Source organism: Nothobranchius furzeri, chromosome 2 (assembly GCF_043380555.1).
Source record: "Nothobranchius furzeri strain GRZ-AD chromosome 2, NfurGRZ-RIMD1, whole genome shotgun sequence".
Lineage (NCBI taxonomy): Eukaryota > Metazoa > Chordata > Actinopteri > Cyprinodontiformes > Nothobranchiidae > Nothobranchius > Nothobranchius furzeri.
Genome location: NC_091742.1, coordinates 26,551,143 through 26,575,719, shown reverse-complemented (window position 1 = coordinate 26,575,719; position 24,577 = coordinate 26,551,143). Strand labels below are relative to the sequence as shown.

At 45.9% G+C, this 24,577-nt stretch overlaps 2 protein-coding genes across 4 annotated transcripts; one reads left to right on the top strand and one right to left on the bottom strand.

Moving 5' to 3' along the window:
- Nucleotides 1-693: 693 nt before the first annotated feature.
- LOC107378025 (microtubule cross-linking factor 3) lies at nucleotides 694-16,655 on the top strand. Of its 3 annotated transcripts, XM_054748317.2 has the most exons (9): nucleotides 694-1,024; nucleotides 1,409-1,633; nucleotides 1,712-1,870; nucleotides 2,150-2,218; nucleotides 2,679-2,948; nucleotides 3,025-3,396; nucleotides 3,610-4,272; nucleotides 4,416-4,765; nucleotides 12,798-12,920. In XM_054748317.2, exons 1-8 carry the CDS (start codon nucleotides 875-877, stop codon nucleotides 4,524-4,526), a joined length of 2,019 nt encoding a protein of 672 aa, XP_054604292.1. In that variant the 5' UTR covers nucleotides 694-874; the 3' UTR covers nucleotides 4,527-4,765; nucleotides 12,798-12,920. The 3 variants fall into 3 exon arrangements, with proteins under 3 accessions (XP_054604292.1, XP_054604295.2, XP_054604294.2); XM_054748320.2 differs by lacking the exons at nucleotides 694-1,024; nucleotides 1,409-1,633; nucleotides 1,712-1,870; ... (2 more) ...; nucleotides 3,025-3,396; nucleotides 3,610-4,272 and adding exons at nucleotides 13,636-13,950; nucleotides 14,310-14,386; nucleotides 15,006-15,879; nucleotides 15,964-16,655 and having other exon boundaries at nucleotides 4,543-4,765; nucleotides 12,798-13,054; XM_054748319.2 differs by lacking the exons at nucleotides 694-1,024; nucleotides 1,409-1,633; nucleotides 1,712-1,870; ... (3 more) ...; nucleotides 3,610-4,272; nucleotides 4,416-4,765 and adding exons at nucleotides 11,438-11,637; nucleotides 13,636-13,950; nucleotides 14,310-14,386; nucleotides 15,006-15,879; nucleotides 15,964-16,655 and having other exon boundaries at nucleotides 12,798-13,054.
- LOC139066364 (uncharacterized) lies at nucleotides 4,535-11,180 on the bottom strand. Its single transcript, XM_070548875.1, has 2 exons — nucleotides 6,692-11,180; nucleotides 4,535-5,361 (listed from the first exon to the last, which is right to left on the bottom strand). The coding sequence occupies exon 1, from the start codon at nucleotides 9,450-9,452 to the stop codon at nucleotides 8,292-8,294; it is 1,161 nt and encodes a 386-aa protein (XP_070404976.1). The 5' UTR covers nucleotides 9,453-11,180; the 3' UTR covers nucleotides 4,535-5,361; nucleotides 6,692-8,291.
- Nucleotides 16,656-24,577: the final 7,922 nt, after the last annotated feature.

Genomic DNA, 24,577 nt, shown 5'->3' with positions numbered 1-24,577 from the left:
TCTGCCCCCGAGATTGGACAGTCCATCCCCGGCTCTGGTTCCTCCTCGGAATGCGCATAGATGGGATTGAGGAGCTCGTCAAAGTATTCCTTCCACCGTCCGACTATAGCCCCAGTTGACGTCAGCAGCTCCCCATCCCCACTGTACACAGTGTGAGCGAGTTGCCGGGAAAAGAAAATAGTGACATCTAGCGGCTAGTGTCTATGGCATGTGAAATCTCCATCCCTTTTTGTGAGTCAAATGTGCCAAGAAGTCAAGTAAAATATTTTTTCCCCCGAACTGATCATTTATAGGCACAAACGGTTAGGAAACAGTCCAGATTTGAAGTTTTTGTCAGTGGTGTAAACTTGAGTCCGGCCGCCGGGGGCGCTGCTGAGCCGTAATCAACAACCGATCAGAGATAGGGAGGCGGAGGAGGTGGCACCGGGCTCCCTCTCCGGCTACAGACCAGGAAGAAGCTACCGAACAGGCCTCCACGCTCTCTGGCCGATTGTGCTCTCCTTTCTGGGTAGAAGGAAGCAGAAACATCGGGGTGAGGCTGCCGTGAGAGAGGGGGAGCCCGAGAGGCGTGGCGGCGCAGCTGTTCTCCCAGGTGGTGCTGAAGCTGAGCTCATCACATCGAACAGGGCGGATGCTGTCCGAGTAGACCTATCAGCGCCGGGTTTTTGCTACTGTAAAGGTAACTCCGACTAGCGTTTGCTGCCTTGGAGAGCAGGCAAGCGAGGAAGGAGGAGGAGGAGGAGCTTTGTGGAAGACGCGCCGCGCCCGTGTGCTGCACGGAGCGGGCCTGGGTTGGTTTTTTTTGAAGGATGCTTACAGACTGAGGTGATCCGCTTTCACCTGCTGAAAAGACGTGAAGAGGAGCGGTGCGACGATGCAGATGGAAAACGTGATGGATGCGCGGGCCGCTCGGAGAGGACCAGACCCGGCAGAGGAAGCTGCGGAGGCGGCGTCCGTGACACAGCAGGACCAGGCCCTGGAGGAGGAGATAGAGAGGCTGCTGGAGGAGAATGATGAGCTCAAGGTTTATATTTACATAACTATACATCACCAGCTAGGAATTATTCAAAATAAAGTCCAGCCTGTTTTATTTACCATATAAATGCCTTTAAATTTGAAACTTGCTGGTCTATGCCCTGTTTTCTGATGTCTGCAGCCATAACTCAGAGACGAGCAAGCAAACGTGAACTGATTTGTCTGTAGAGCATCCTCTATGTCGCTTCAGAACAACGCCTGTAAACAATGATGATAAGCTGGTTATTGATCAGTCTGTAATTGATCCACTGGATCAATCATTAAGTCACCAAATAGATCAAACATTAAAATTAGTTGGAGATATTTGAAAGAACTTTGCAGTTTTACACTAAATCACACCCATGACTGAGACTGTTTACTACGATCCAACTAGTGTGAAATCGAAGAGATGAGGACCGAGATGGAGGAGATGCGAGACACTTTCTACGAGGAAGACACCTGTCAGCTGCAGGAGATGAGGCGTGAGCTGGAGCGAGCCAATAAAAACTGCCGGATCCTGCAGTATCGACTGCGCAAGGCGGAGAGGAAGAGGCTGCGTTACGCCCAGACGGGAGAAATTGATGAAGAGTTGCTCAGGAGTCTTGAACAGGACCTGAAGGTACAGGCGGGAGAGGATTGAAGCATGGAAACAAATCTTCATTTTTGTTGTTTTTGTTAAGATGTACATGTGTTGCAGGTGGCAAAGGATGTGTCTGTGAGGCTGCACCACGAGCTGGAGAAAGTGGAAGAAAAGCGCACAAAAACCGAAGAGGAGAACGAAAAACTGCGACAGAAACTCATAGAGGTGGAAGTGACCAAACAAGCTCTGCAGAATGAGTTAGAAAAAACCAAAGAGGTAACACACACACACACACACACACACACACACACACACACACACACACACACACACACACACACACACACACACTGCTCCTGGAAGCATCGGAAACAATTCTTCAGAATCTAAATGTCATAAGACAAAAACAACCAGAGAAATAACAAAATGCAGTTTTCAAATAATATTTTCTCATCTGAAGAGTTTAAGTGGGACAAAAAAAAAGAAAAATTGAATAAATCTGTACAAAAAAGCAATAAGCTTAAAATAAACTGTTTATTTTTTTTTAATTCTCAGTCTCAAAAAAGAAGAGGAAGCAAAGACATCCAGAAGACGGACAAGAAGCCAGCGCAGACTGCTACTGAGGTGAGGAGGGATCCTTAGTAAGTTACAAAAACGTTTAAAAGTAGTTCTCAGGTGGATCATTTGGGTCCATTTTCAAGAATTTCTTCCATCCCTATCATGGACGTAATTTTTTTTGGGGGGACAGGGGGACATGTCCCCCCCACTTTTTCCAAAAACAATATTACGCTATATTAAATTGACACTGGTTGAGCTCTAGGACCAAGCGGAAAACAACCGTTTGTGTTGAAGCCTGTTCCCATTAGAGCATACTGTAAAGATATGCCCCCCCCCCCCACTCCCACCCTGTGTCCCCCCCACTTCTAAAGTGAAAATTACGTCCATGATCCCTATGCAACATCTAAGTCTTCAGGCTAATCTTAAGCCTTTGCATCAAGCGGTCTTATCCCAGAAACTGGCGTTTAAACGACAGGACTAACTTCTGCGTTTTTCGACTGAAGTGAACGTCCTCGCTGTGTTCCAGGAGGAGAACGAAGACCTGAAGTGCCAGCTAGCGCTCATCAAGGAGGAGGCTGTCCTCATGAGGAAGAAGACGGCCAAGATCGACAAGGAGAAGGACCGTCTGGAGCAGGAGTTGCAGAAGTATCGGTCCTTCTACGGAGAACTAGACAGCACTCATCCTAAAGGGGAGGCTGGGGGGCCACCCACTACCCGCGAGTCAGAACTGAAGCTGCGCCTTCGACTGGTGGAAGAGGAGGCAAACATTCTTGGGAGGAAGATAGTTGAGCTTGAGGTGAGAGCAGGCGTTGAAAGGACTCTAGACAGGAAGTTTATGTGAGTTTTACCTTTCTTGCTGTATCTTCAAACAGGTGGAGAATCGTGGGCTGAGAGCCGAGCTGGACGACCTACGAGGTGAAGGGGAGGGTGCTGGAAACTCCGGGTGTGGTGCCACGAGTGGGTCGGGCGCGGGGCGAGGCCTGGGGGACGACCTAACGGAGCTCCGGCAGCAGCTGCAGCTGGTGGAGGATGAGGCAGAGCTCCTGAGGAGAAACCTGGCCGACGCTGAGGACCAAAACAAGAAGGTGACGACGGAGCTGAACAAACTGCGCTTCAAGGCCGGTACCCACGAGGGCGGGGCCAGGCACGGTGGGGGAGCTGCAGCGATGGATGGAGTCAAAAACGAAGGTCTGCAGGAGGAGCTGAAAGCTGCCAGGCTCCAGATTAATGATCTCAGCGGAAAGGTGTGGAAAATGGAGTTATTGCTGTTATATGACCTTTACATGTTCATCTAACGAGTGCGTCATTTGAGAAATGTTCAAAAGCTGTTACGTGGTTGTAGGTGTTGATGGTATATTTGCACATAAGCCACCATATGTGTCTAGTGTCTCCATATACTGCCACCTACTGGTCATATATGGTATTACCTCAACGTTGCCTCCGTCTTTTCTGACCAGGTAATGCAGCTGCAGTACGAGAACCGTGTCCTCCTCTCCAACATGCAGCGCTATGATCTGGCCACCCATCTCTCTCTGCGACCTAGCCCGCGGGACAGCGACGCAGAGAGCGATGCCGGAGGCGCCACGAGCGGTCGACGTGAGAGCGACGAGGACTCCACCTCCTCCCGCCTGATCCCGCCTCACCGCAAACGCGAGGGCCCCGTGGGAGGGGAAAGCGACTCGGACGAGGTGAGGAACAACAACGGAAGCAGCCGATGCATGACGCCCACACGGGGCCTCTACACCCCCACCGGGCCCGAGGGCTCTGCCTCTTCAGCTCTGGCTCGCTTCTTGCCCGGCGGACGCTGCAGCCTGCGCGACAGGCAGCAAATGGTTGACATCCGCGCGGAAGCAGAGAGGCTGGTGCGAACCATCGACCGCCTGATCGCCGACACGGCCACCATCATCTCAGAGGCCAGGGTCTACGTTTCTAATGGCGACTTGATGTTTGGGAGGGGAGGAGAGGAAGGCGGGGAGGGTGATGGGAGTAGGATCAGAGAACACGAGCTGCTGTACCGCATCAACGCCCAGATGAAGGCTTTCCGGAAAGAACTGCAAGCTTTTATTGACAGGCTGGAGGTGCCGAGGCTGGAGGACAGGGAGGCAGAGGAGCCGCTCTCGGTAAGAACAAAACCATCGATGTTAACGTTTCACAATAGCATAAAAAGGTCTAAATGCGTTAATTCTGTGTCTTCTTCCTCCTCTCACCTGTTTCTCACCTGTTTCTCATTTTGCCGCTCATATCCCCCCCCCCCCCCCCCCAGATGTTCCAGCCCATCATTTTGCTCATCCTCATACTCGTCTTATTCTCATCCCTCTCTTACGCCACCATCTTTAAACTAGTCTTTCTTTTTACTCTCTTCTTTGTTCTGTGATGTCAGCCCCCCCCCCCCCCCCCATAGTTTACAACATCTCTCGTTCGTTTTTTTTGCGCTGTCTTTCTTTGTTTTTTTTTTTATTGTTTTGTTCAAATCCCGCATCATTTTTTGCCAAGGTAACCAAAAGCACAGAGGAAACAGCTCAGCACCTGCCAATGTCACAAACAATTTTGGCTTGAACTACTGGAGTCAACATTATCATAACACATCAGCATCAGCACCGCCCACGTCAGAAGGTGAGTTTTACTGGGCTTTCTTCATCATCATCATCATCATCATCATCAGCTTTATTATTAGACTGAAAGTCCACATTAAAAAACACAAAAACTATACAAAAATTAAAAACTACCGTAAATCCTCTAATACAGGCCCGGGCCTGTATTAGAGGATTTACGGGTGTTCAAAAATGTATAGAAGACATGAATACCGATGTCTCCACACGGGTGACTGGGATCAACCAGCATCTGGAAAAGTCTGTTCTCAGAGTTTTTCAAACGCAGGATAAAACCGTTCCGACATGGTCTGGGGAAGGAGTTTAACCCAGGACGTGCAGAATCAACACACTCGCAGGAATGATGATCAAAATAAGGAATTTATTAATAAACGGGAACAAAAAGCGCACTGGAGCATCCAGCGGATGGGGTAAAGTCCGTACTCGGCGTTGGGCAAAGGAGATGAGGAGGAATAGGGAGGGGCGGGTCGAGAGTTGGGTGAGTCGAGGTGAGTCGATCCAGGAGAGGGAGCGTGTGGGAAGCAGAGGAGTGGAGCGACTGGAGAGATGGGGAACACTGGGGAGCTGCGTCCAGAAGGTCATGTAGAGGCGGTGAGTATCCTGACAAGTTTAGAGAATCCAAAGGGTTCCTTCAACAGAGATTCTCCAAAAATTCCTGAAGCAGGCGTGAGCTTAAAAAAGCACAAAGCATATAAATCCAGAAAAAGCTCTAGAGCAGGGGTGTCAAACGTACGGCCCGCGGGCCGGATCAGGCCCGCACACAGTTTAAATCCGGCCCGTGAGATGATTGCGTAAACCTTATTTTCAGACTGAAAATAAGCTCTCGTTTTTCAATTAAACTGCTGGTGAAAGCTAAAAGATGTCAGGTATCAGGAGTCAAAGACATGCATGAAACTGGTATAGCCATGTGATCTGCGAATCAGTTATATGAATTGCTGAGGAATACAGTGATCCCTCGCTACTTCGCGGTTCGTTTATCGCGGATTCACGACTTCGCGGATTTTTTTTGGAGCCTTATTCAAGGGAAAGTCGCCGATTCGCGGTATTTTTCTATGCGAAATGTCAAGAAATTCCTGTTTATTTTCATCAATTTCATCATAAAATGCACTTTTTGTAATAAAACTATAAAAAACCAAGTAAAAAAAATTTTTTTCTTGAGTTTTACCCACAAAAAGAGAATGTGATCATACGATAATTCAATATAGTACTGTATGTCAGACTGGTCGGCTGGATTCGGGAGCTGAACTTGTAGGGAGCGTGGTTTCACAGACGCGGAAGTGATAGCGTCGGTGAAACGCCGGCTGATCTAGGAAACCCCCGAGCGTTCGAGCGTCAACGAAGTGACACGGAAATGCCGGGCTTTCCAGAAGTAAGTAAGATAACTTACTATGAGCTGATAGTTCGTTGGATTGATCGGTAGGTTGGAAACTCTGATCATGAATCTGAAGAAACGATGACTGAGTGGTGAGCTGGAAAGGCGACTTCCGTTTATAGCCGCGGTTTGTGACGTAGGTGCAACGTGGAAGGAATCCCTGCGAGGGGCATGCTGGGAGTCCGTACTTCGCGTATTTTCACCTATCGCGGCCAGGTCTGGAACGCATCTACCGCGATAAACGAGGGATTACTGTAGTCTGGGTTTTTTGTTTTGTATTTCACATTTTCAAATACACTTCAGGTGTTTTATTATTAATAGTGATGTTGTGCTTAAACTGTATAGACACTGTCCTCAGGCTCCAGCCTTGTTTTATGTTGATCGTATTAAAACAAAGAAAACAATCTGAAGCCGTTTTTAACTTATACATACTTTAATTTTACTGGCCTGGCCCACTTGGGACCAGATTTTCCTCAATGTGGCCCCTGAGCAAAACTGAGTTTGACCCCCCTGCTCTAGAGGCTCAAGAAAACAAAGCACTATGAGGCTGGACTCTACCGGGTAGTAGTAATCATCCCGCGTCGAGGCGTGTTCTCCAACTCCTTAAGAAGCCAGTGTTGTTGATTGCTAACCAGAAGCACCTGGGCGCCTCCCTCTCCTGAAAAACAACTCAAAGATGGAACGTGCGACGGGAGTACTCACCCCGACTCATGACACGTACATCAAATTCCTCATTAGCGCTTGGACGGATCTTTAAGCTTCTGCAAGCTGGCTCTCTCATACTTGCACCACATGGGCGCAGCATACAGAGGTGTACACTCGTTTCTGAAGAGGTGGATTAGCACACATGAAATCTGACCAAAATATTGGCTTGGGCGTACGGACTCAACATTGTCGCTAAATGTCATTGTTATCACTAAGCTGATCTGTGATGATGTGACCCAAAAATTTAGTTTTGTCACTGACGCTTATGTTCTTGCCACCCAAATAAAAGTCTGGGAAACAAAGATCTCTGTCTCTTTTAGTCCATCAAATCGGCTCAACACTCGTTTTTTGCATTATACTGCACATTGTACTTCGTCCCATAATCAGAGCACATGTTCAGCAGCTGCTGAAAACCAGCATTGCTGGGAGAAAGAATGGGTCGTGAACCCAGAGAAACACATTGCAAGGAATACAGCAGTCCTTGGGCTTGCAAACTTCAGATGTTCTGCTGAGATATCATCTAAGCCTGTTGCCTTGTGGTCAGACTAGTGTCCATTTGCTTGTTGCACTTGACAAGGAGTGATAATCACAGCTTCCCTGTTAGCGACATTTCCCACCTCATAGGGCTGACTTAACACAGTTGAGTCAAGGCCGGATTAACCATATGGGCAACTGGGCAATTCCCCAGTTGCCCACGAACTATAAAGGGCCCAGGCCCAGGGCAGCAAGGCAGCAAAAATACTGTATCTGTAATCTCCGCTTTATATTAAACTAGGGTGACCGTACGTCCTCTTTTCCCCGGACATGTCCACTTTTCGCTCTCTGTCCAGGGCGTCCGGGGGGTTCTTGTATTGATGAAAATGTTCGGTTTTTCATCCAGGAGCAGGGATCGAATTGTGGGGATCCTACACATCCAGGGCAGCCGGAAAAAAGTTTTCTACCTATATTATTCATGGACTCTTCTGAGCAGAGAGCACAGAGCGATGCTCGTTGTTGCGCAGCGCTCCAGGCTGCTGCGTCCAGCGCACGGTCCATTCTCAAAGTGGCGCAACCAAAAAACTATAATTAACACACGATCGTTCGTGTCCGCACATGTTCTCTGCTTTCTGTCTTATCTGTGCCTGAAGCGCTCTGCTACTGCGGAGCTCGTCACCTGTGCTGCGGTGATTTCACCTCACTGACGCAGCATCGAAACGCGCTCTCCGCTTTGTGGTCAGGAGATCCCTTTGATCTGCTCAGAAGTAACTGATGAGGTGAAAAAGTGAGAATCCAGGCAGCAGATTTTCTGGAGAGTTTAGAGGAGATGCAGGAAGATGAGAGACAGACAGGACAGGAAAATAGATAAATAAAAACAAGAAAACAAAACAAAGTGTTGAAAAGTCAAATGTAGGTAGATTTATCTCCACTACACGTTTTTACCTGTATAAAACAATAAGTTATACACATGTAATATTTATACATCTGACACAACAGTGTCAAAGGCTGCAGTCAGGTCCAGCAGGACCAGAACAGAACAGTCCCCTGCATCACTGTGAGCCAGAAGGTCATTAGAGACCCTAAGAAGAGCTGTTTCAGTAGAATGAGCTCTACGAAAACCTGACTGGAAGCAATCATAGATGTTATGTTCATCAAGAGCAGCTGTGAGTTGTTTAGCCACAACCTTTTCCAAGATCTTGGAGATGAACGGAAGTTTAGAGATGGGTCTGAAGCTGCTATGGAGAGAGGGGTCGAGACTCGGTTTTTTAAGAAGCGGGTGGATTACAGCGTTCTTAAAGTAAGCAGGGACCTGACCAGAGACCAGAGAAGCATTCATTATAGAGAGCACGCTGGGGCCGATGGACTGAAAAGCACTTTTAAACAAAGATGAGGGTAAGATGCGGAGGGGGCATGCAGAGGTCTTCATAGAGTTAACTAGTTTGGTTAACTCAGGCAAAGAAACAGGAGCAAAGCTATCTAGGATGATGGGCCTGGTTGGAGTCGGGAGAGGCGGCGATAAGGCTGAAGGAGAGATGCTAGATCTAACCTTATTGACTTTGTCCACAAAGAAAGACAGAAAGTTCTCACAGTCTGCAACAGAGTGGATGGAGGCTGTAGGAGAGGCAGGAGAGACGATGCTGCTGATGGTGTTAAACAGCACCTTGGGGTTCCCTTTGCTCTGGGACACCAGGTTGGAGAAATAGGAAACCCTAGCGTCTCTGACTGCAGAGTTAAAGGATGTCAGAAGATCCTTTAAGTGCAGCAGATGGACGTGGAGATGGGTTTTCTTCAATAAACGCTCAGTTTTTCTGCATTGGCTCTTCAGGCTGCGAAGGCTGTCATTAAACCAGGGAGTAGGGTTCACTGCAGGAACTGATCTGGTTCTGACAGGACAGATGTTGTCCAGAATGGAGAGGCAGTGCTTGTTAAACTGAGAAGTTAAGGAATCTGGGTTGTTATCAGAACAACAGGGTGGATCAAAAGCAGCAGAAAAATTGCTAGCTGTGCTCTCATTAAGAAAAACGAGAACTAACCATACGGCGAGCAGGAGGTGAGTTAAAGAAAATGCAATGGTGATCAGAAATATAAACGTCCTCAGGACACAGGAGCCCTGACAAATGGCCAAACATGACCCCATAATAAATAATAATAAAGCCCTACAATATAAAGAGAAAGAAAGAAATAATTAATTTCTTTAAACTAAAATGTGTGAACATGTTCTAGCCAACTTAATAAAGAGAGCTTGTGGATCATGTAGAAATGAGACGGGGGAAATGAGCCCAGCAACAATGGTAAATGGCCTGTATTTGATATAGCGCCTTCTAGAGTTCTTGAAACCCCCCAAGGCGCTTTACAACACAATCAGTCATTCACACACTGGTGGGGATGAGCTACGATGTAGCCACAGCTGCCCTGGGGCGCACTGACAGAGGCGAGGCTGCCGAGCACTGGTGCCGCCGGTCCCTCCGACCACCACCAGCAGGCAACGTGGGTTAAGTGTCTTGCCCAAGGACACAACGACAGCGACAGACTGAGCGGGGCTCGAACCTGCAACCTTCCGTTACGGGGCGAGCACTTAACTCCTGTGCCACCGTCGCCCCAGTGTAAAGCCTCAAAGGAAAGTCAGTCAGAGAAAACCACAGTGTTCTTTTAATCCCCCTTTATGTCCTGGTTTAACCTCGTCACTCTAAATATTTTATATTATACAGGGTATCTGCAGGTGTAAGGGAGCCACATTTAAGACTTTTTAAGACCTTTTTTAAGGCCACTTTGACCAAATTTAAGCTATTTTTAAAATGTAATTTAAGCTATAATTTCCAGCTATTGCCTGGAGCCGGTGCTAACCACGTCACGAACGTGGGATTAGCCATCCAGTTACCATTAAACTTGCACTTCCCCATGGCGCACGCTCCCACTAGCTTAACCAGCTAATGTGCTCATCTAAAAATAGTCCCCTTTCACAACCAACCGAATGTGTACGGTTCCGCTTACGCCAATATCGTACACAAAAAATGCTGAACACTAACTAGAAATTCACGAAAATCTTATAGAAATAAAAGAATCTTGTTTATTGGACCTTTGGTAATTTAAGACCTTTGAAAACTGTATTTAAGGATTTTTTGTAATTTTTAAGGATTTTCAAGGTCTTAAATTTGGAAAAGCAAATTTAAGACTTTTTAAGACTTTTTAAGGACCCGCGGATACCCTGTTATAGCCTCGACTTCCTCTTTGTTTTCCAGAACAACACTTGATGCATCCTCTTAAGGGCCGAAAGGTAAACTAAGGACAAAGTTTGTTTGTGTCGTCCCCTTAAACTCATGAAGGATTTACCATTTAGCAAGGAACACAACAGGTGGAGGAATGACAATCCAAGGGGCTTCCGACTGGAAAGAATTTGAATCAACATGTGCCAAATGTTGGATCTTGTTGTCGGGGCCTCTTAAAATTCCCCACAGTGCTTCTGATTCGAGCTGATTAATGTGTTCGATGGTGAAATAGATGAGCAGCTGGCTGCAGAAGTCATTCCCGACTCCCGAGTCCAGGTTAAAGTTGATCCGGGATGTTGCACGGTTTAAAATGGGATTTCTAATCCTTCAACATATGCAACAAAAAGGCTTATAAAAACTGTGGCAGCTGAGCCATAAACTGCATTCAGAATGAAAATAATTTAAAGTATGTCTTTAAAAAAATATGCCAACCAGGCCAGGCGTCCACCCGGCAGTCTCCTCTTCGTGGCTGTCTTCAATAAAGATATTATTGACCGTGACACGTTATTACTCACCATGCCTCCTACAGCCGTTTGGCACCCTCTGGGTAAATGATTTGCGGCGGGGGCATGGTCACAAGGCGAAATCTGCCCCGGCATCCTAAAAGCAGGGTAGCAACAGGGACGCTGATTGGCCGAGAGGACGCAGCAGCTGAAACAGCTATGTAAACACTTTCCCTCTCTCTGGTAACTATATCCAGGATGCCGGTGACGACAGTCGTCCCATCGAGATTTTAAACGCTGGAATAAATTTGACATTATGATATTTGATCCGGGCTCGGACGGCGCGCGCTTTGAGAGGAGGTGTGGTATAAAGCCAGGGGACCCCGGCTGGAACAGAAGATGTTTACCCTTTTAGCTAAAAGCTCCGGTCTTATCTTCCAAGGAAGGGAAAGGGAGGGAAAAGGGGGGCACGGCCCTTTAAAACCGAGCCCACGGTGCTTTATGTAACACAACCGGGGGGGAGAAAGCCAAGGGACGAGCCTGGGAAGTGAAAGTGTTGGGAGATAGGCAGCAGAGGAGGGTGTAGGATATTTACTGGAGAGCGAAGGTTCAGGTAAGAGTTGAAGAAAATTAGCGGTTATTTTCCTGCTTATATGGGACTTTAAAAAAATAGACATTTATCATGATTAATATTCTAATTTACAAAACTTAATTGTAATCATGTATTCGTTAAATGAGTTGTTTATGTAGGCTTTTTGGTGCTTTTACCTGCGTGAGCAGCATCTTGGTTAAATGCACGTCAATTTAAATATCACCAGTCTCGCATCGCACGTGGGTGGGGGGGGTGGGGGGGGGGTTACGTTCGGGCACTTTTGACGCAATTCTTATTAAATACATCAACAAAGCTCCCCGATGAGTTCATTACCTGCCTTTAGCTGAACATCGGTGGCTATTAGTGGGATAGAGCTGTGTTTGCGGATCTGAGTAGGGCATTTGAACGCACCACAGATGTGACGCAGCAGAAAATAACAGCAGGGCCCTGAATCTGTACGCTAACTGGGTGATAGCTGCGTTTGTATTCATTAAGTTTGACATGGTTTTGCAATATTTTAACATTTATATGATGCTGTTTATTCGTTTTAGTGGCTGAACCTCTGCTTCAGTGGCATGGACATAATTTTCACTTAAGAAGTGTGTGTGTGGGGGGGAGGAGACACTGGGGTGTGTGTGTGTGTGGGGGGGGGGGGGGTATGGTACGGTATCTTTACAGTATGCTCTAATGGGAAACGGGCTTCAAACACAAACGGTTGTTTTCTGCTTGGTCCTAGAGCTCAGCCAGTGTCACTTTAATATAGCGTAATATTGTTTTTGGATGGTAAAAAGTGCAGGGGTCAAAACTTAACTTTGGAAAAAGTGGGGGGGACATGTCCCCCCTGTCCCCCCCAAAATTACGTCCATGTTCAGTGGCTTCATGCTTGCAGACGTTTCTGTTTACTTATATTTTTAAACGTTTCAAGTTGTTGAACCTCTCATTGCTAGTTTAAATTAGTATTGTTTTTCCAAGTAGAGTAATATGAAGATAAACTTAAATGTATTGAGATTAAAATAACAACAAACAAGATTTCCTATCTAATTGAAGGCAATGGTGCTTATTGACATTATGTTGCACAATCAGGGTCAGATATTTGGGTCACCAACACCAGATTCAGTCTGGCAGGTGTAAAAGGTCGTGTGTGTGTGCAATTAACACATCTTTCTTTTGCTTGTTTCCAGGCAACCAATCCTGTTGTCCACCATCGTGCTGCCCAGACACCAACCTCTAACCGGAGAGCAAAACAGGAAAAAGTCGTAACTTTTTATTTGAAAAGGCCTCTGGGCAGTGAACGGCCTGCGTCATGGCAGCCATCGATCTGCAGCTTGGGCTGGAACGCAGCGGCCGGGGATGGGGACCAGAACTGATGGACAACTTTGACTCTGAGATGCAGGAGTGGGAGGATCAGCTGCAGGATATCCAGAGGAAAATAGAAGAGGTGACAGAAAAATTAAAGCGTAGCTAATAAAAAATGGTGAAACATTTGCAGACATTTCATTTTATTACACATATTAACTTATTTTAGCAAAATAACAGAAAACAAGTCACTATTTCTCAGTTGCTCCTTCTCCAGGGGGGAGCTTCAGCGCTCCTTTGTGAGTGCTTATTGGTGTAAAGTGGGTGTGTGCAACATCATAAATAAACCGTTAGCTCACGGATACAGACTCAAGCGCTTGGCCTTGTTGGAGCAGTGGTGCAGACAAATGTTAACAAGCTAATTAAACCGTGATGTGCTGACTGGCAGGCTGGAGACACACACACACACACACACACACACACACACACACACACACACACACACACACACACACACACACACACACACACACATGGCCTGAAAGTGGATCCTACAAGAGGTATCGAAGGTTTAGGAACATATGCCGGTGCAAAATGGAATAATGCGTGCTGATGATAATTAAAACTTAGATGCAGTCATTTTGGTGTAGTTCCAAGTTTGCTTTTCTTATTAGATATCTTATCAAAAGAGCAAATATTTGAAAATGTTCTCTTGTTTTCAAGCTGTACAGCGAAGTTCAGGCTCGCAGAGGGGTGAACGATGTCACTGGTGACAACCAGAAAAATGGCAGCCCATTGGAGTGTGGGCTACGGCATCACAGTGACGGCCTTTTTGGGCCTAGCCGCCACGGTGGGAATCGCCCTGGAGATATCATCGTACATCACTGTGGCCCCAACGGGTGCAGCTACCCTGTGAGTCGCCAGGGTGCCTACAGCTACTGCTGCTCCAGCGGGGTTTCGGAGATCGGAGACTTGCTGCAGGACTATTTTGAGAACGGGAAGAAAACGAGCAGGAAGAACAACGGAACTCGTCACGTGGTGGGTAGAGGCATTTTCCCTCCTTGTGCCTCACTCTGTTGGTATTTGCACGAATGAAGAAACTAGATAGGCCGACAGGACATGAGTAAAAGCTGCGGTTCTGGCAGGAACATATTGATTACAGTTCCCTGAAGTCTGCTTACACAGAGAAGTCACCAGATAGGAGTTAGTTTCACTCTCTAGCTCCACTCTTGCCGTTTCTTGACACCTGCCTGAGCGTCTGAGACGAAAACCAACGCATTCTCAGTCCACACGGGAGACAGTGGCTTTGAGCTCGTCTGAACACTTTCACCTGTGCTGCTATGTCAGAATCTGGTTTCTATTAAGGGTTCATCAGTGATACTCCGTTTTTTTTCCAGCACTTCAGTGACACAGTTAAGGTGAACCAGGACATGTCTGCCTGCCAGGATGAGAGCAGAAGATCTGGTAATAATAGGTGAGAAATGCTTATTCTTGGCCAGATTGCTGTTTAAAACAAGCTTTAAAGTTTAAATAGATGTTTAATTTGGAAAAAAAAACTGATTTTGAAAACAGAAGTTATATTAAGAATTTGTTTATTTTCCTACGCTTATCCGGCTCGCAGTGGTAGCATCTCAAACAGGGCATTCGAGACAGCCCTCTTCCCAGCCAGGTCCCCAAGGTGTTCACGGGCCAGATTGGAGATGTACATTCTCCACCGTGTCCTGCCACCCCAGAAGGTGTCCAGGCAGCATCCTGACTAGATGCCCAAACCGCCTCAGCTGGCTCCGCTCGATGCGGAGGAGCAGCGGCCTTTGTTGTGATGGAACAGTGAGATCTCGCGACGTGTCTCGGCTTGAATTTTACAATTAAATCCAGTCTTTAAAAGTGAAAAAAATCCTCGCGTTATATCGTATCACCAAATTCTTGCACACACATTGTGACCCCTAAGGACTCGACTTACTGGTATAGATCACCCACCGATGTTAGAACGGAAAAGACTTGGGACGTAACATGAGAACAGTTTATTATCTAAATGAATAGCAGTCACTCCTGCAGTTCTGTATTGTTCTGATGAATTTTCTGTCCTAAACCAGGCTTGGCCAAGAGCATTACTCTGGCACTTTTGAAGAAACTGAAAACAGGAAGAACCGAGTGTCTCACATGAAGAGTGCCCCCTGCAGAGAGAGCTCATCTAACCAGTCCAAGCCCCCTGTTGGACAAAGGGATGCTAGTGCTGAACAGGCACGCTTGCAGTTCCCCACCACAGCCACTGAGTCTCCTGTGGACAGAAAGTCCTTCAGTCAAGGAGTCCTTGGAGACCGGAAGTGCACCAGCCCCTCTGTCCTCAAGAAGTTTGGAGCCATGCTTCAGGAGAATGAGGGTAAAACGCTTACAGAATCAGGGGTGGTGACCCATCAGGGACTGGAGGCAAAGTGTTCCACTCCTGGCTGTCAGCGCCGGGCCCTGGGAGCCACTGGAGGAGCCAGCAAGGCGCCTGTGCGCATGGCCATCCAGAAATGCCAAGGAGATTGTGGTGTGCTGACAGCAGAGAAAGATCCCAGCCAAGAATGGGCTTTGGGATTGGACTGTAGACACAAGGATCAGAGGGGAGGCTACAGCGGCTCTAAAGGGTTCCAGGCTCCTCAGCAGGTCCAGAGGAGGCTTCAGGTGTCAGGGAGCCCAAATATCCGACCCAGGGCTAACAGTGGGGTGGACAGAGACGGAGGATCGGGTCAAGCAGAGAAAACTAGGAAGCCTACAGTCCAACAGGTGGAGCCCAAAGGGGACTACAGGCCCCCAAACTTTACCTCTGGGTCTCCGAGGATTCAGAGGGGACAGGAGCTGCCGGGTTGTGTGCACGTGAGGGACGAAGGACTTATTGAATTGCTGGACATGCTGGAGATTCAACACGAGTACAGCTCGAGTCCTAGCAGGGAACACGCAGCTTACAAACAAGAGCTACAGCATGTAAGCATGGTGTTCCTCTGTGTTTACCTCCAGTCATTCAGCTGTTCTGATTCTCACCGACGTTTTATTTTTATTTTTTACCAGGTAAACCCTGCAGAGTTGTCTCCAACCAGACCGAGGAAGAGTTTTTCTCGACCTGCACGCCCTGCCAACCAACGGCCGCCTTCCAGATGGGCCGGCTGCACCCCTACGGCTAGAATCACCTCCCCGTCAGGCCCCATCTACCGCCCTCTGACACGCAGCTACAGCCCCGCTCTCAAGCACCAACCTCTTGTTTCCTATCCTTTCCAGACAGAGACTGTCATCATGTGAACACTTCCCATTTCCCATTCTCTCAAACTGTAAATAGCATTTCTGTTGAACGTGCTCTGACAGTGCTGCAACGAAAGTGCTCACGGCGATGTATTCATACACAACATTCTCCAGTGCTGCTGTAGCTCTTAAGCTTCTCTGTGCCAACACACATTATTTCTTTGTTGTTTCTCACCCTTATTCACTTATTATGCTTTTTTGTATTAAATCAGTAGTTTTTTTTTGTGTATTGTGAATTTAGCATGCAGCCATGCATCAAGGGTGCATGCGTTCAATCTTCTCAGCCACCATATTGCCACAAAACTCAAACTGGAACTACTTGCTGAGGCAACCTGCAAAATCAAAGTGTGTGTTTTGTTGTCCAAATGTATTCAAGCCGTTCAATTAATGACTGTGACTAAAGACTTTAATATGCCTTTAATGTATTTTTCTTGGTAATAAATATGACTGTGCTCAACCGTGAAGACTGACTCAGCATTGCATTATCTTGTTACATTTATGAAGGCTCACGACTTACAATACTGATTGATTGCATGTGCAGCCTATCAATATCTGACACCAGTAGATCCCTGTATGCCACAGCTGTGGGGGCTTGAGTGTTTCATAGCTGATTGCAATTGAAGAATTGTTTGGGCACAAACCTTAATAGGGCAAGCTAGTTGAGAAATGCTGATATAAAGTTCTACATTACTTCTCTTAAATGGGTCCAAGAAGAACTTCTTAGGTGTGTTCTTGCTGTGTCTTTGTAAATCCATGCTTTCGTTCTTTTTTTAAACACAGAAATAGTTTTGTTTACCTGTTTGTAGCTACGGTTTCGCCGACAGCTGCCGGCTTCTTCAGGCTGACGCTGATGGTGGCGCGTCACTTCCTTCTCCGTTTATCTGCGGGCAGCAGAGGACGTTGTCGCCCTCTACTGCCCGATACTACTGAACAGATAATTATTCTACCGGCAGATAAAGGAAGAACCACAGTAGTTATGGACAGAGAAAAATATAAACAACAGATGAAACAGATGCTAGAAGACAAAAATACATATGAAATACTTAAAAAAGATCCAACAGAAAACATTAAGAAAAACATGAAAAAATTACTGAAGCCACTGCACGAAAAAGGCAAAATAACAGAAAAAATGTACAAACACTGGATTCCCACAGCAAACATAACACCAAGAATATATGGAACACCAAAAATACATAAACAAAACACCCCACTTAGACCAATAGTTGACAGCATAGGTACACCAACATACAACATGGCAAAAGATATCAGCAGAATCATCAGCCCGTTATTAGGAAATACAGACCAACACTGCAAAAATAGCATAGAATTGGCAAAAGAACTAAAGGAAATTACAATAGAAGACAACGACATACTCATCTCACATGACGTCACATCTCTGTTCACAAAAACACCAACCCAAAAAACCATAGACATAGTAGTTAACAGAATCAGACAAGACAAAACTTTACATAAAAGGACAAACCTCACAGCAGATGACATAGCACAACTGATAGGACTGGTAGCTAACTCCACTTACTTCACATACGACAACACAATATACAAACAACTGGAAGGCTTCGCCATGGGTAACCCGTTATCAGCCACCCTGTGCGAGTTTTTCATGGAAGACCTGGAACAAAAAGCCATAGCCACCGCCCCCCCAAACTGCAAAATAAAACTATGGAAACGCTACGTAGACGACATACTGGAAATCATACCAAAAGGTCAAACAGAAACACTAACACAACACTTAAACAATATTGACGACACGGGCAACATAAAATTCATTTATGAGTTAGAAACAGAAGGCAGCATAGCATTTATGGACATGAAAATCACCAGGCAGACCGACGGGACCCTAAACATAAACACATACAGGAAACCAACACACACAGACCAATATCTATTATGGACATCAGAACACCCCACCATACACAAAATGTCAGTAATCAGAACATTATATCACCGAGCAAACATAATAACAGAAGAGAGAGACCGTAAACAAGAGGACAAACACATACAACACGCTTTAAAGACCTGCAGATACCCGACATGGGCAATAAACAAAGGAAAACAACAAACAAAAACAGAAAGCAAAGAACAACCCAAAAAAAGAACCAGAAACCCAGAAAGACAAGAACCAAAACCAGTGATAACCCTACCATACATCAGAGGCATAACGGAAAAAATAAGAGCAACAATGAAAAAACACAACATAAACACACCAACAAAGCCATACACAACAGTTAGAAACAGATTAGTACACCCAAAAGACAAAATATCAGCTGGACAAAAATGTGGAGTCATCTACGAAATCCCATGCAAAATATGCAATAACACATACATAGGAGAAACCGGACGCCAACTCAATACACGGACAATAGAACACAGAAAGGAGTGCGAGAAAGAGGCAAATCGTAAACACACAAGAGCAGCAAAAGAAGAAGCAGAAAGTACAATAAAAAAGTCAGCCGTAACAGATCATTGCTTAAGAGAAAACCATATAATGGACTGGGACAGCACACGGATCATAACCACTGAACAACAAAAATACAAAAGATGGATCAAGGAAGCAATAGAGATAAGGAGACGTGGATGTGGGACCATGAACAGGGACGACGGAGTTTACACGCTGGACCACACATGGGACTGCATCGTCGGAGAGGGGAGAGCGGGCAGTAGAGGGCGACAACGTCCTCTGCTGCCCGCAGATAAACGGAGAAGGAAGTGACGCGCCACCATCAGCGTCAGCCTGAAGAAGCCGGCAGCTGTCGGCGAAACCGTAGCTACAAACAGGTAAACAAAACTATTTCTGTGTTTAAAAAAAGAACGAAAGCATGGACCAAGAAGAACTTCTTTTTACAGTTGGAAACTTTTTGAAGCCTCTATAGCATATGAAGTGTGGCAGAAAAAATGGCCCAGGATCTTTGCCTAGAAAAACCATAGAAAAAGATTTTGCTCTGCAGGTTGGTCTAGCTTCATTGTAGCCTCAGCAGGTCAACCATTGGCTTGGCTAGGTGTAGGCAGGGCCAGTCACAGCGCTCTGTCTGTAAAGAGATGTTGGATGGGTGTAAGACCATTAGCGCAGAGCTTTTTAAAATTCTCCTCAATGGCAGAGCTGCAATTGTTTTCCCTTTGTAAGACAAAGGACATTAGCAGTAACTCAGGCTAGTATTAGCAGCAGGCTAGTCTAGTGTTAGCAGTAGTTCAGTCTAGTATTAGTGGTAGCTCAGGCTAGCATTAGCAGTAGCTCAGGATAGCATTAGCAGTACCTTGGGCAAGTGTTAGCCACAGCCCAGTCTACTGTTAGCAGTAGCACAGGCTAGTGTTAGTAATAGCTCAAGCTAGCATTAGCGGCAACCCGGTCTAGTGTCAGCAGTAGCACAGGTTAGCATTAACTGCAGCTTTGGCAAACGTTAGCAGTAGCTCAGGATAGCATTAGTAGTACCTTGGGCAAGTGTTAGCCGCAGCCCAGTCTACTGTTAGCAGTAGCACAGGCTAGTGTTAGTAATAGCTCAAGCTAGCATTAGCAGCAACCCGGTCTAGTGTCAGCAGTAGCACAGGTTAGCATTAGTGGTAGCTCAGTCTAGTGTTAGTAGTAGCTCTTGCTAGCATTAGCAGCAGCCCGGTCTAGTGTTAGAAGTAGCTCAGATTAGCTTTAACCCAGTTTAGTGTTAGCAGCAGCTCAGGCTAGCATTAACTGCAGCTTTGGCAAGCGTTAGCAGTAGCTCAGGCTACCATTTTTTGATAGTTTACCTTACCGTCACCAACATTTATATATTACCGATGTTCAAGTGGGTTGGGACCATCGACATATATACTGGACAATTCATGTCCATAGGCTCCAATAATAAGTTTTTGTGCCAAAATGGGAGGTGGCCACCACCGCCATTTTGACCGTGTCACAGGTTCCGTCAAGCCCAGACAATTCCAAAAAAGGGAAGAGGGGTGGAGCTGAGGGTGGGGCTGTAAGGCTGGGATCAACTGACGACACCCGGCCGAACTGAAGTGATGTAGCTACAAGCTAACCCAAAGCTAACGCAGAGGTGGGAGCTAAGCTAATGGAGGTAGCAACCTAGCTACAACCGGAGTTAACTGTGCACAACACCAGAGCTTCTGAGTCAGAGATACGCCGGGCTGACCGCTGGGTAAAACCGGCTGGAACACAGAGGTCTCCCGAGAGCTCCACTAGCCAGCAGCTGTGCAGCAGACAAGCGCTGCTGCGATCAGAGATGTGCAAAGCTGCCGCTGGGGAGAACTGGGTGGAAAACATCGGTTTCCATCCAAGAGCTCCACACGCCGGCAGCCCGCGCAGCAGACAGGCACTGCGGCGATCAGAGATGTGCCGAGCTGCGGGGAGGGGACCATACCGATAGTGGGAACCCAGCTACACCAACATGTCATATTTCAACCCATTTTCTAAAGTGCAGCATTATGTTAAATGCACTGGGTTTTACCCTATTACATTTAAATTTCATGGTTAAACAGCACATGATAAAATCTAAGCTCAGCCAGTGCAAGAGCGGCAGTGACCTAAAATACATAAATATAATTTTACTTACCAAAAAAATGAAGTGGAGACACCTTGGGCGCTCTATTAGTGCAATTAATGCCACAGCAAGTCATTTTGTCCAACAATTGCACAAATAATATCCAAAAAGAACGCACAAACGCTACAACTAATGGTCTAAGTTGAGAGACTGAAAATCGCGGAAGTTTTCAGGCAAGGCCGAGGCTCAGACTGAGGCCTTTCGCCTTAGCTAGCTCTGCAGTCACGTGGGTCTGATGCTCATTAATTATTCAGAATTTTAGGCTTTTAATACACTTAAACAGAAGAGTGACAAAAAAATTCACCCCCCTCAGAGTTGTCATGAGTGTAAACTAGATCATTTAAACAAAAAACATGTTTTGGTACCAGGCTGTAAACATGTTTATTTCTGCTGTGAAATTGGTATTTTTAACATGGGAGTCAATGAGGATTTGCTCGCTGCTGCCACCAGCCCCTAGTGGACGAGGGTGGAACTGCAATTTCTGTCACTTCCGGGTTGGGTTCACTTTCATACCAGTATTAAGGGGACTTGATTGGGACATGCAAATTGAAGGGTGTGTGTCTATTTTATCGCAGCTTTTCAATATTTAGATTTTGTTATTGACCAGGAGACTCTGCAGTTCTTAACTGCCAGGAAATGTAACGTTTTCCTGCAAAAATGGCAAGTCGAGCTCCTTGAACCTTGTAACCTTTCTCAGAACGGACAGTGTCTCAGTGGCCATTATAAAATTCTTAAGTTGCATTGGGAAGCAGGTTGGAGTTGGCACAAACTTTTTGGTAATTTTGACACCCTAAGTTGCTTTTATTCAACAACAAGGTGTTTAACTCTAGAACCCCTTTAAGCACCGCATTTACCAATCTTTAGCTACAGTGATAATAGAGTCTTCATACAGGAAGTACCCAGTGTCCTTCATTAACGGAGATCACATTTCATGCTGCGTTTCGCGCCTCCTAAGACTAAATCAACAACCTTTGGCCTCCTTGACACCTTTGCTCTGTAAAGAGAGGGATTGCGCATTCACATGCTCCTCAGCTCACCAACACACACATTTATACTTACTATCAGTCACGTGCAAGCGTAAGCACCAAAAATAAATAAGCAAGAAAAGACATGCGCGTGTGTGATATATTCATAACCTTGCAGAAGTAGTTAAAGTGCGTAAAGTCACGTAAAGAGAGCGCGGGTGGATGTGCGGAAGTCTGTTGGTCCCACAATGCCTCCGTCCTGTCATCCAACGTGTTGGTGCTATGTGGCACTTCAGATTAAAATAGTAAGCGTGACGTGTGTTTTGGTGCCAGAAATCTTAGCCCGCTGTCTTTAGGGTATAAATAAAGAGCATGAAGGGAGGAGGTTTGTGTTACTTCTCTTGTCTCCTCATACAATTTTCTTATTCCTAACCTGCTGTCATTTCTGCCCACCAATAAAAACATGCTTGATTTCCCCTTTAATGCTTTCTAAACTTCGTGTTTTCTCAATTAGCAGATATTTCTTCCACTACCATTGCGCATTTTTATTTTTCATAACAAGTCCTCAAAATCAAGCTTCCAGTTTCGGATTGTGGTATTTTAACGAGGTGTCTTGTTGGTACCGTCCCCCTCACCAGGACCCCTGCTAAGTAAACTCTCCCGTATACGGACGATCAACTGAACAGCTTAGAAAAAATCAGTTTCCCTCCTCCACACTCTCGTTCCCCTGGTCCCTTCTTCTTTGACTCAAAACAATCCGACCAGTCTTGACACAGCGTGGCAGAGCTTGGCACAACGTGTCCTCTTCTGGACAGGCTATTCATGAGGAAGGGGAGTGTACAACAAGAGCGGACAGCTGAAGCGTAGCCATGGCTTCACTGACGTCAGCAGGACATGCTGACACACCCACTCTGACCTCCAGAGGGGGGCGTGGCACCACTAGAAAAACATTTTCATCAAACCAGCTTAGACATCAATATGATTAAAAACATATTGAACTTTAGTAGCACAAAAAATTCAGTAATAACTTTTTGATTATACCTTGTGATCTGGACTCAAATTTTAGAGAAAAATGCAGATCGGACCTTCTGAATGCTAATGAGCATTTGAGGAAAGCCACAGGAGTAAAGACTTGAACCCCAATGGGACTGATGTTCTGCCTTTAAATCTAATCGTACCAATCAAAAATAAAAATACTCATATATCTAACTGGAACTTGCATGATTGGTGGGTAACATTATCGTTACGGAAGCACAGATGCTGTGTGACAGGAATAGACCTCGTTCACTTGTGAGTCTGATAGCAAAGTAACAGATTGGGACACTGGATGGAACAGAGATATTCTTAAAGGAATCAACGTCCACATCCGCTAACAGAAACCCCTGCTTTAGGCAACTATGGTGCCCATCACGTTGGGTTTGGTTGCATTTAACTTGCCATTTTGATCAAAATCCCCAAACTTCATTTTTAGTTATCACCTCACGTATATAAAGGTGCTTTATTTTTGTTTTATGAAAATGCATGAATGTTTTTTTTGCAAGTCCTTTAATGTAAAAACAACCATCTAATGAGAAAAAGTTCAAACCAAGTACCTAATTTGATTCCTAAGAAATTGATTTTTTTTTTGGTTTTTATTTGTTCACTAAGTTTCTTCCTTTTTTTATTTACCAAAATAAAAGCCTAAATGTTGACGCAAGACAGACACATATGATTAAGGCCCTGTCCACACGTAGCCGGGGATCTGCCAAAACGTAGATATTTTTCTACGTTTTGGCCTGTCATCCACACGAAAACAGAGTTTTTTCACACGAAAACGGATCTTTTTAAAAACTTCGGCCAAAGTGAAGATCTGCGTTTTCTCCGTTTTGGGTGTCTGTGTGTGGACGGACAAAACCGGAGTTTTAAGGTCCGCAACGTCACTTTCCGCGACAAAAAAAAGCTTACATCACGTGTGCGACCTGTGTTTACACTAGCCGGCAGCATGGAAGCCCTCAGAGCTGCGCTCGCTTTATCAATTGTCCAAGCGCTTTCTGCTTGTTTGTTTTTGCAAGCGGAATTACTGCTCCTTGCAGAAGACCACAGACGAAGGACGAGGTTAAGAACGGGGGAAGTACTGCCGCCTACAGGTCTGGCATGTCCTTAACAACGTATTTATCCGGGTACGTGTGGACAGAGTTTTTTTTAAAACGCGGTGGTGTGGATGCAAGTTTTTGGAGGGGCGGATATTCGTTTTCAAAAACCCCGGCTACGTGTGGACTAGGCATAAGTCAATAACTTGAAGTAATCGTCTTTGGGGAATTTTTAAAAAACATTTAGAAGACGTTTGGAGCTGGTTTCCCCTGTTTTTGAACTATTCCTGGCTGTCCGCGGCTCCCTGCTTGCATTGACCGATTAAGGAAAAGGCAATCTGCGTTTGCAGAAATTCCACATGGAGCTGGACCCAGAGATGGAGGTTTTGATGTGCCTGTTCAGTCATGATGTCTGGAACAGCATCAGTTCATCCAGGTGGCACAGCATTCCAACTTGATTCTTCACATTTTTTTCTTTTGGCTTGTTTGGACCATTTTGAAAGAAAATAAAAAGCAGCTTTTTTTTAGGGTCCAGAACTTGGGAGATGCTCTGGGAACGTCCAGCTACTGATAAGATGCCAAAGGAGTTCATTATCACTGCACCAGGGATATGCTGGAAATTCTAGGAACGGCTCAGCAGAATCTGGAATGAGTAAGATGATAATTATTCAGAGGTTTTGGACAGAAATAAACACCAAAATATTCCTTTAAAATTCCTAGAGAAAACTATTGCATCTCAGCTCCATTCCCATCTCACCCGCAATAACCTTTATGAACAGTTTCAGTCTGGCTTCCGTCCCCA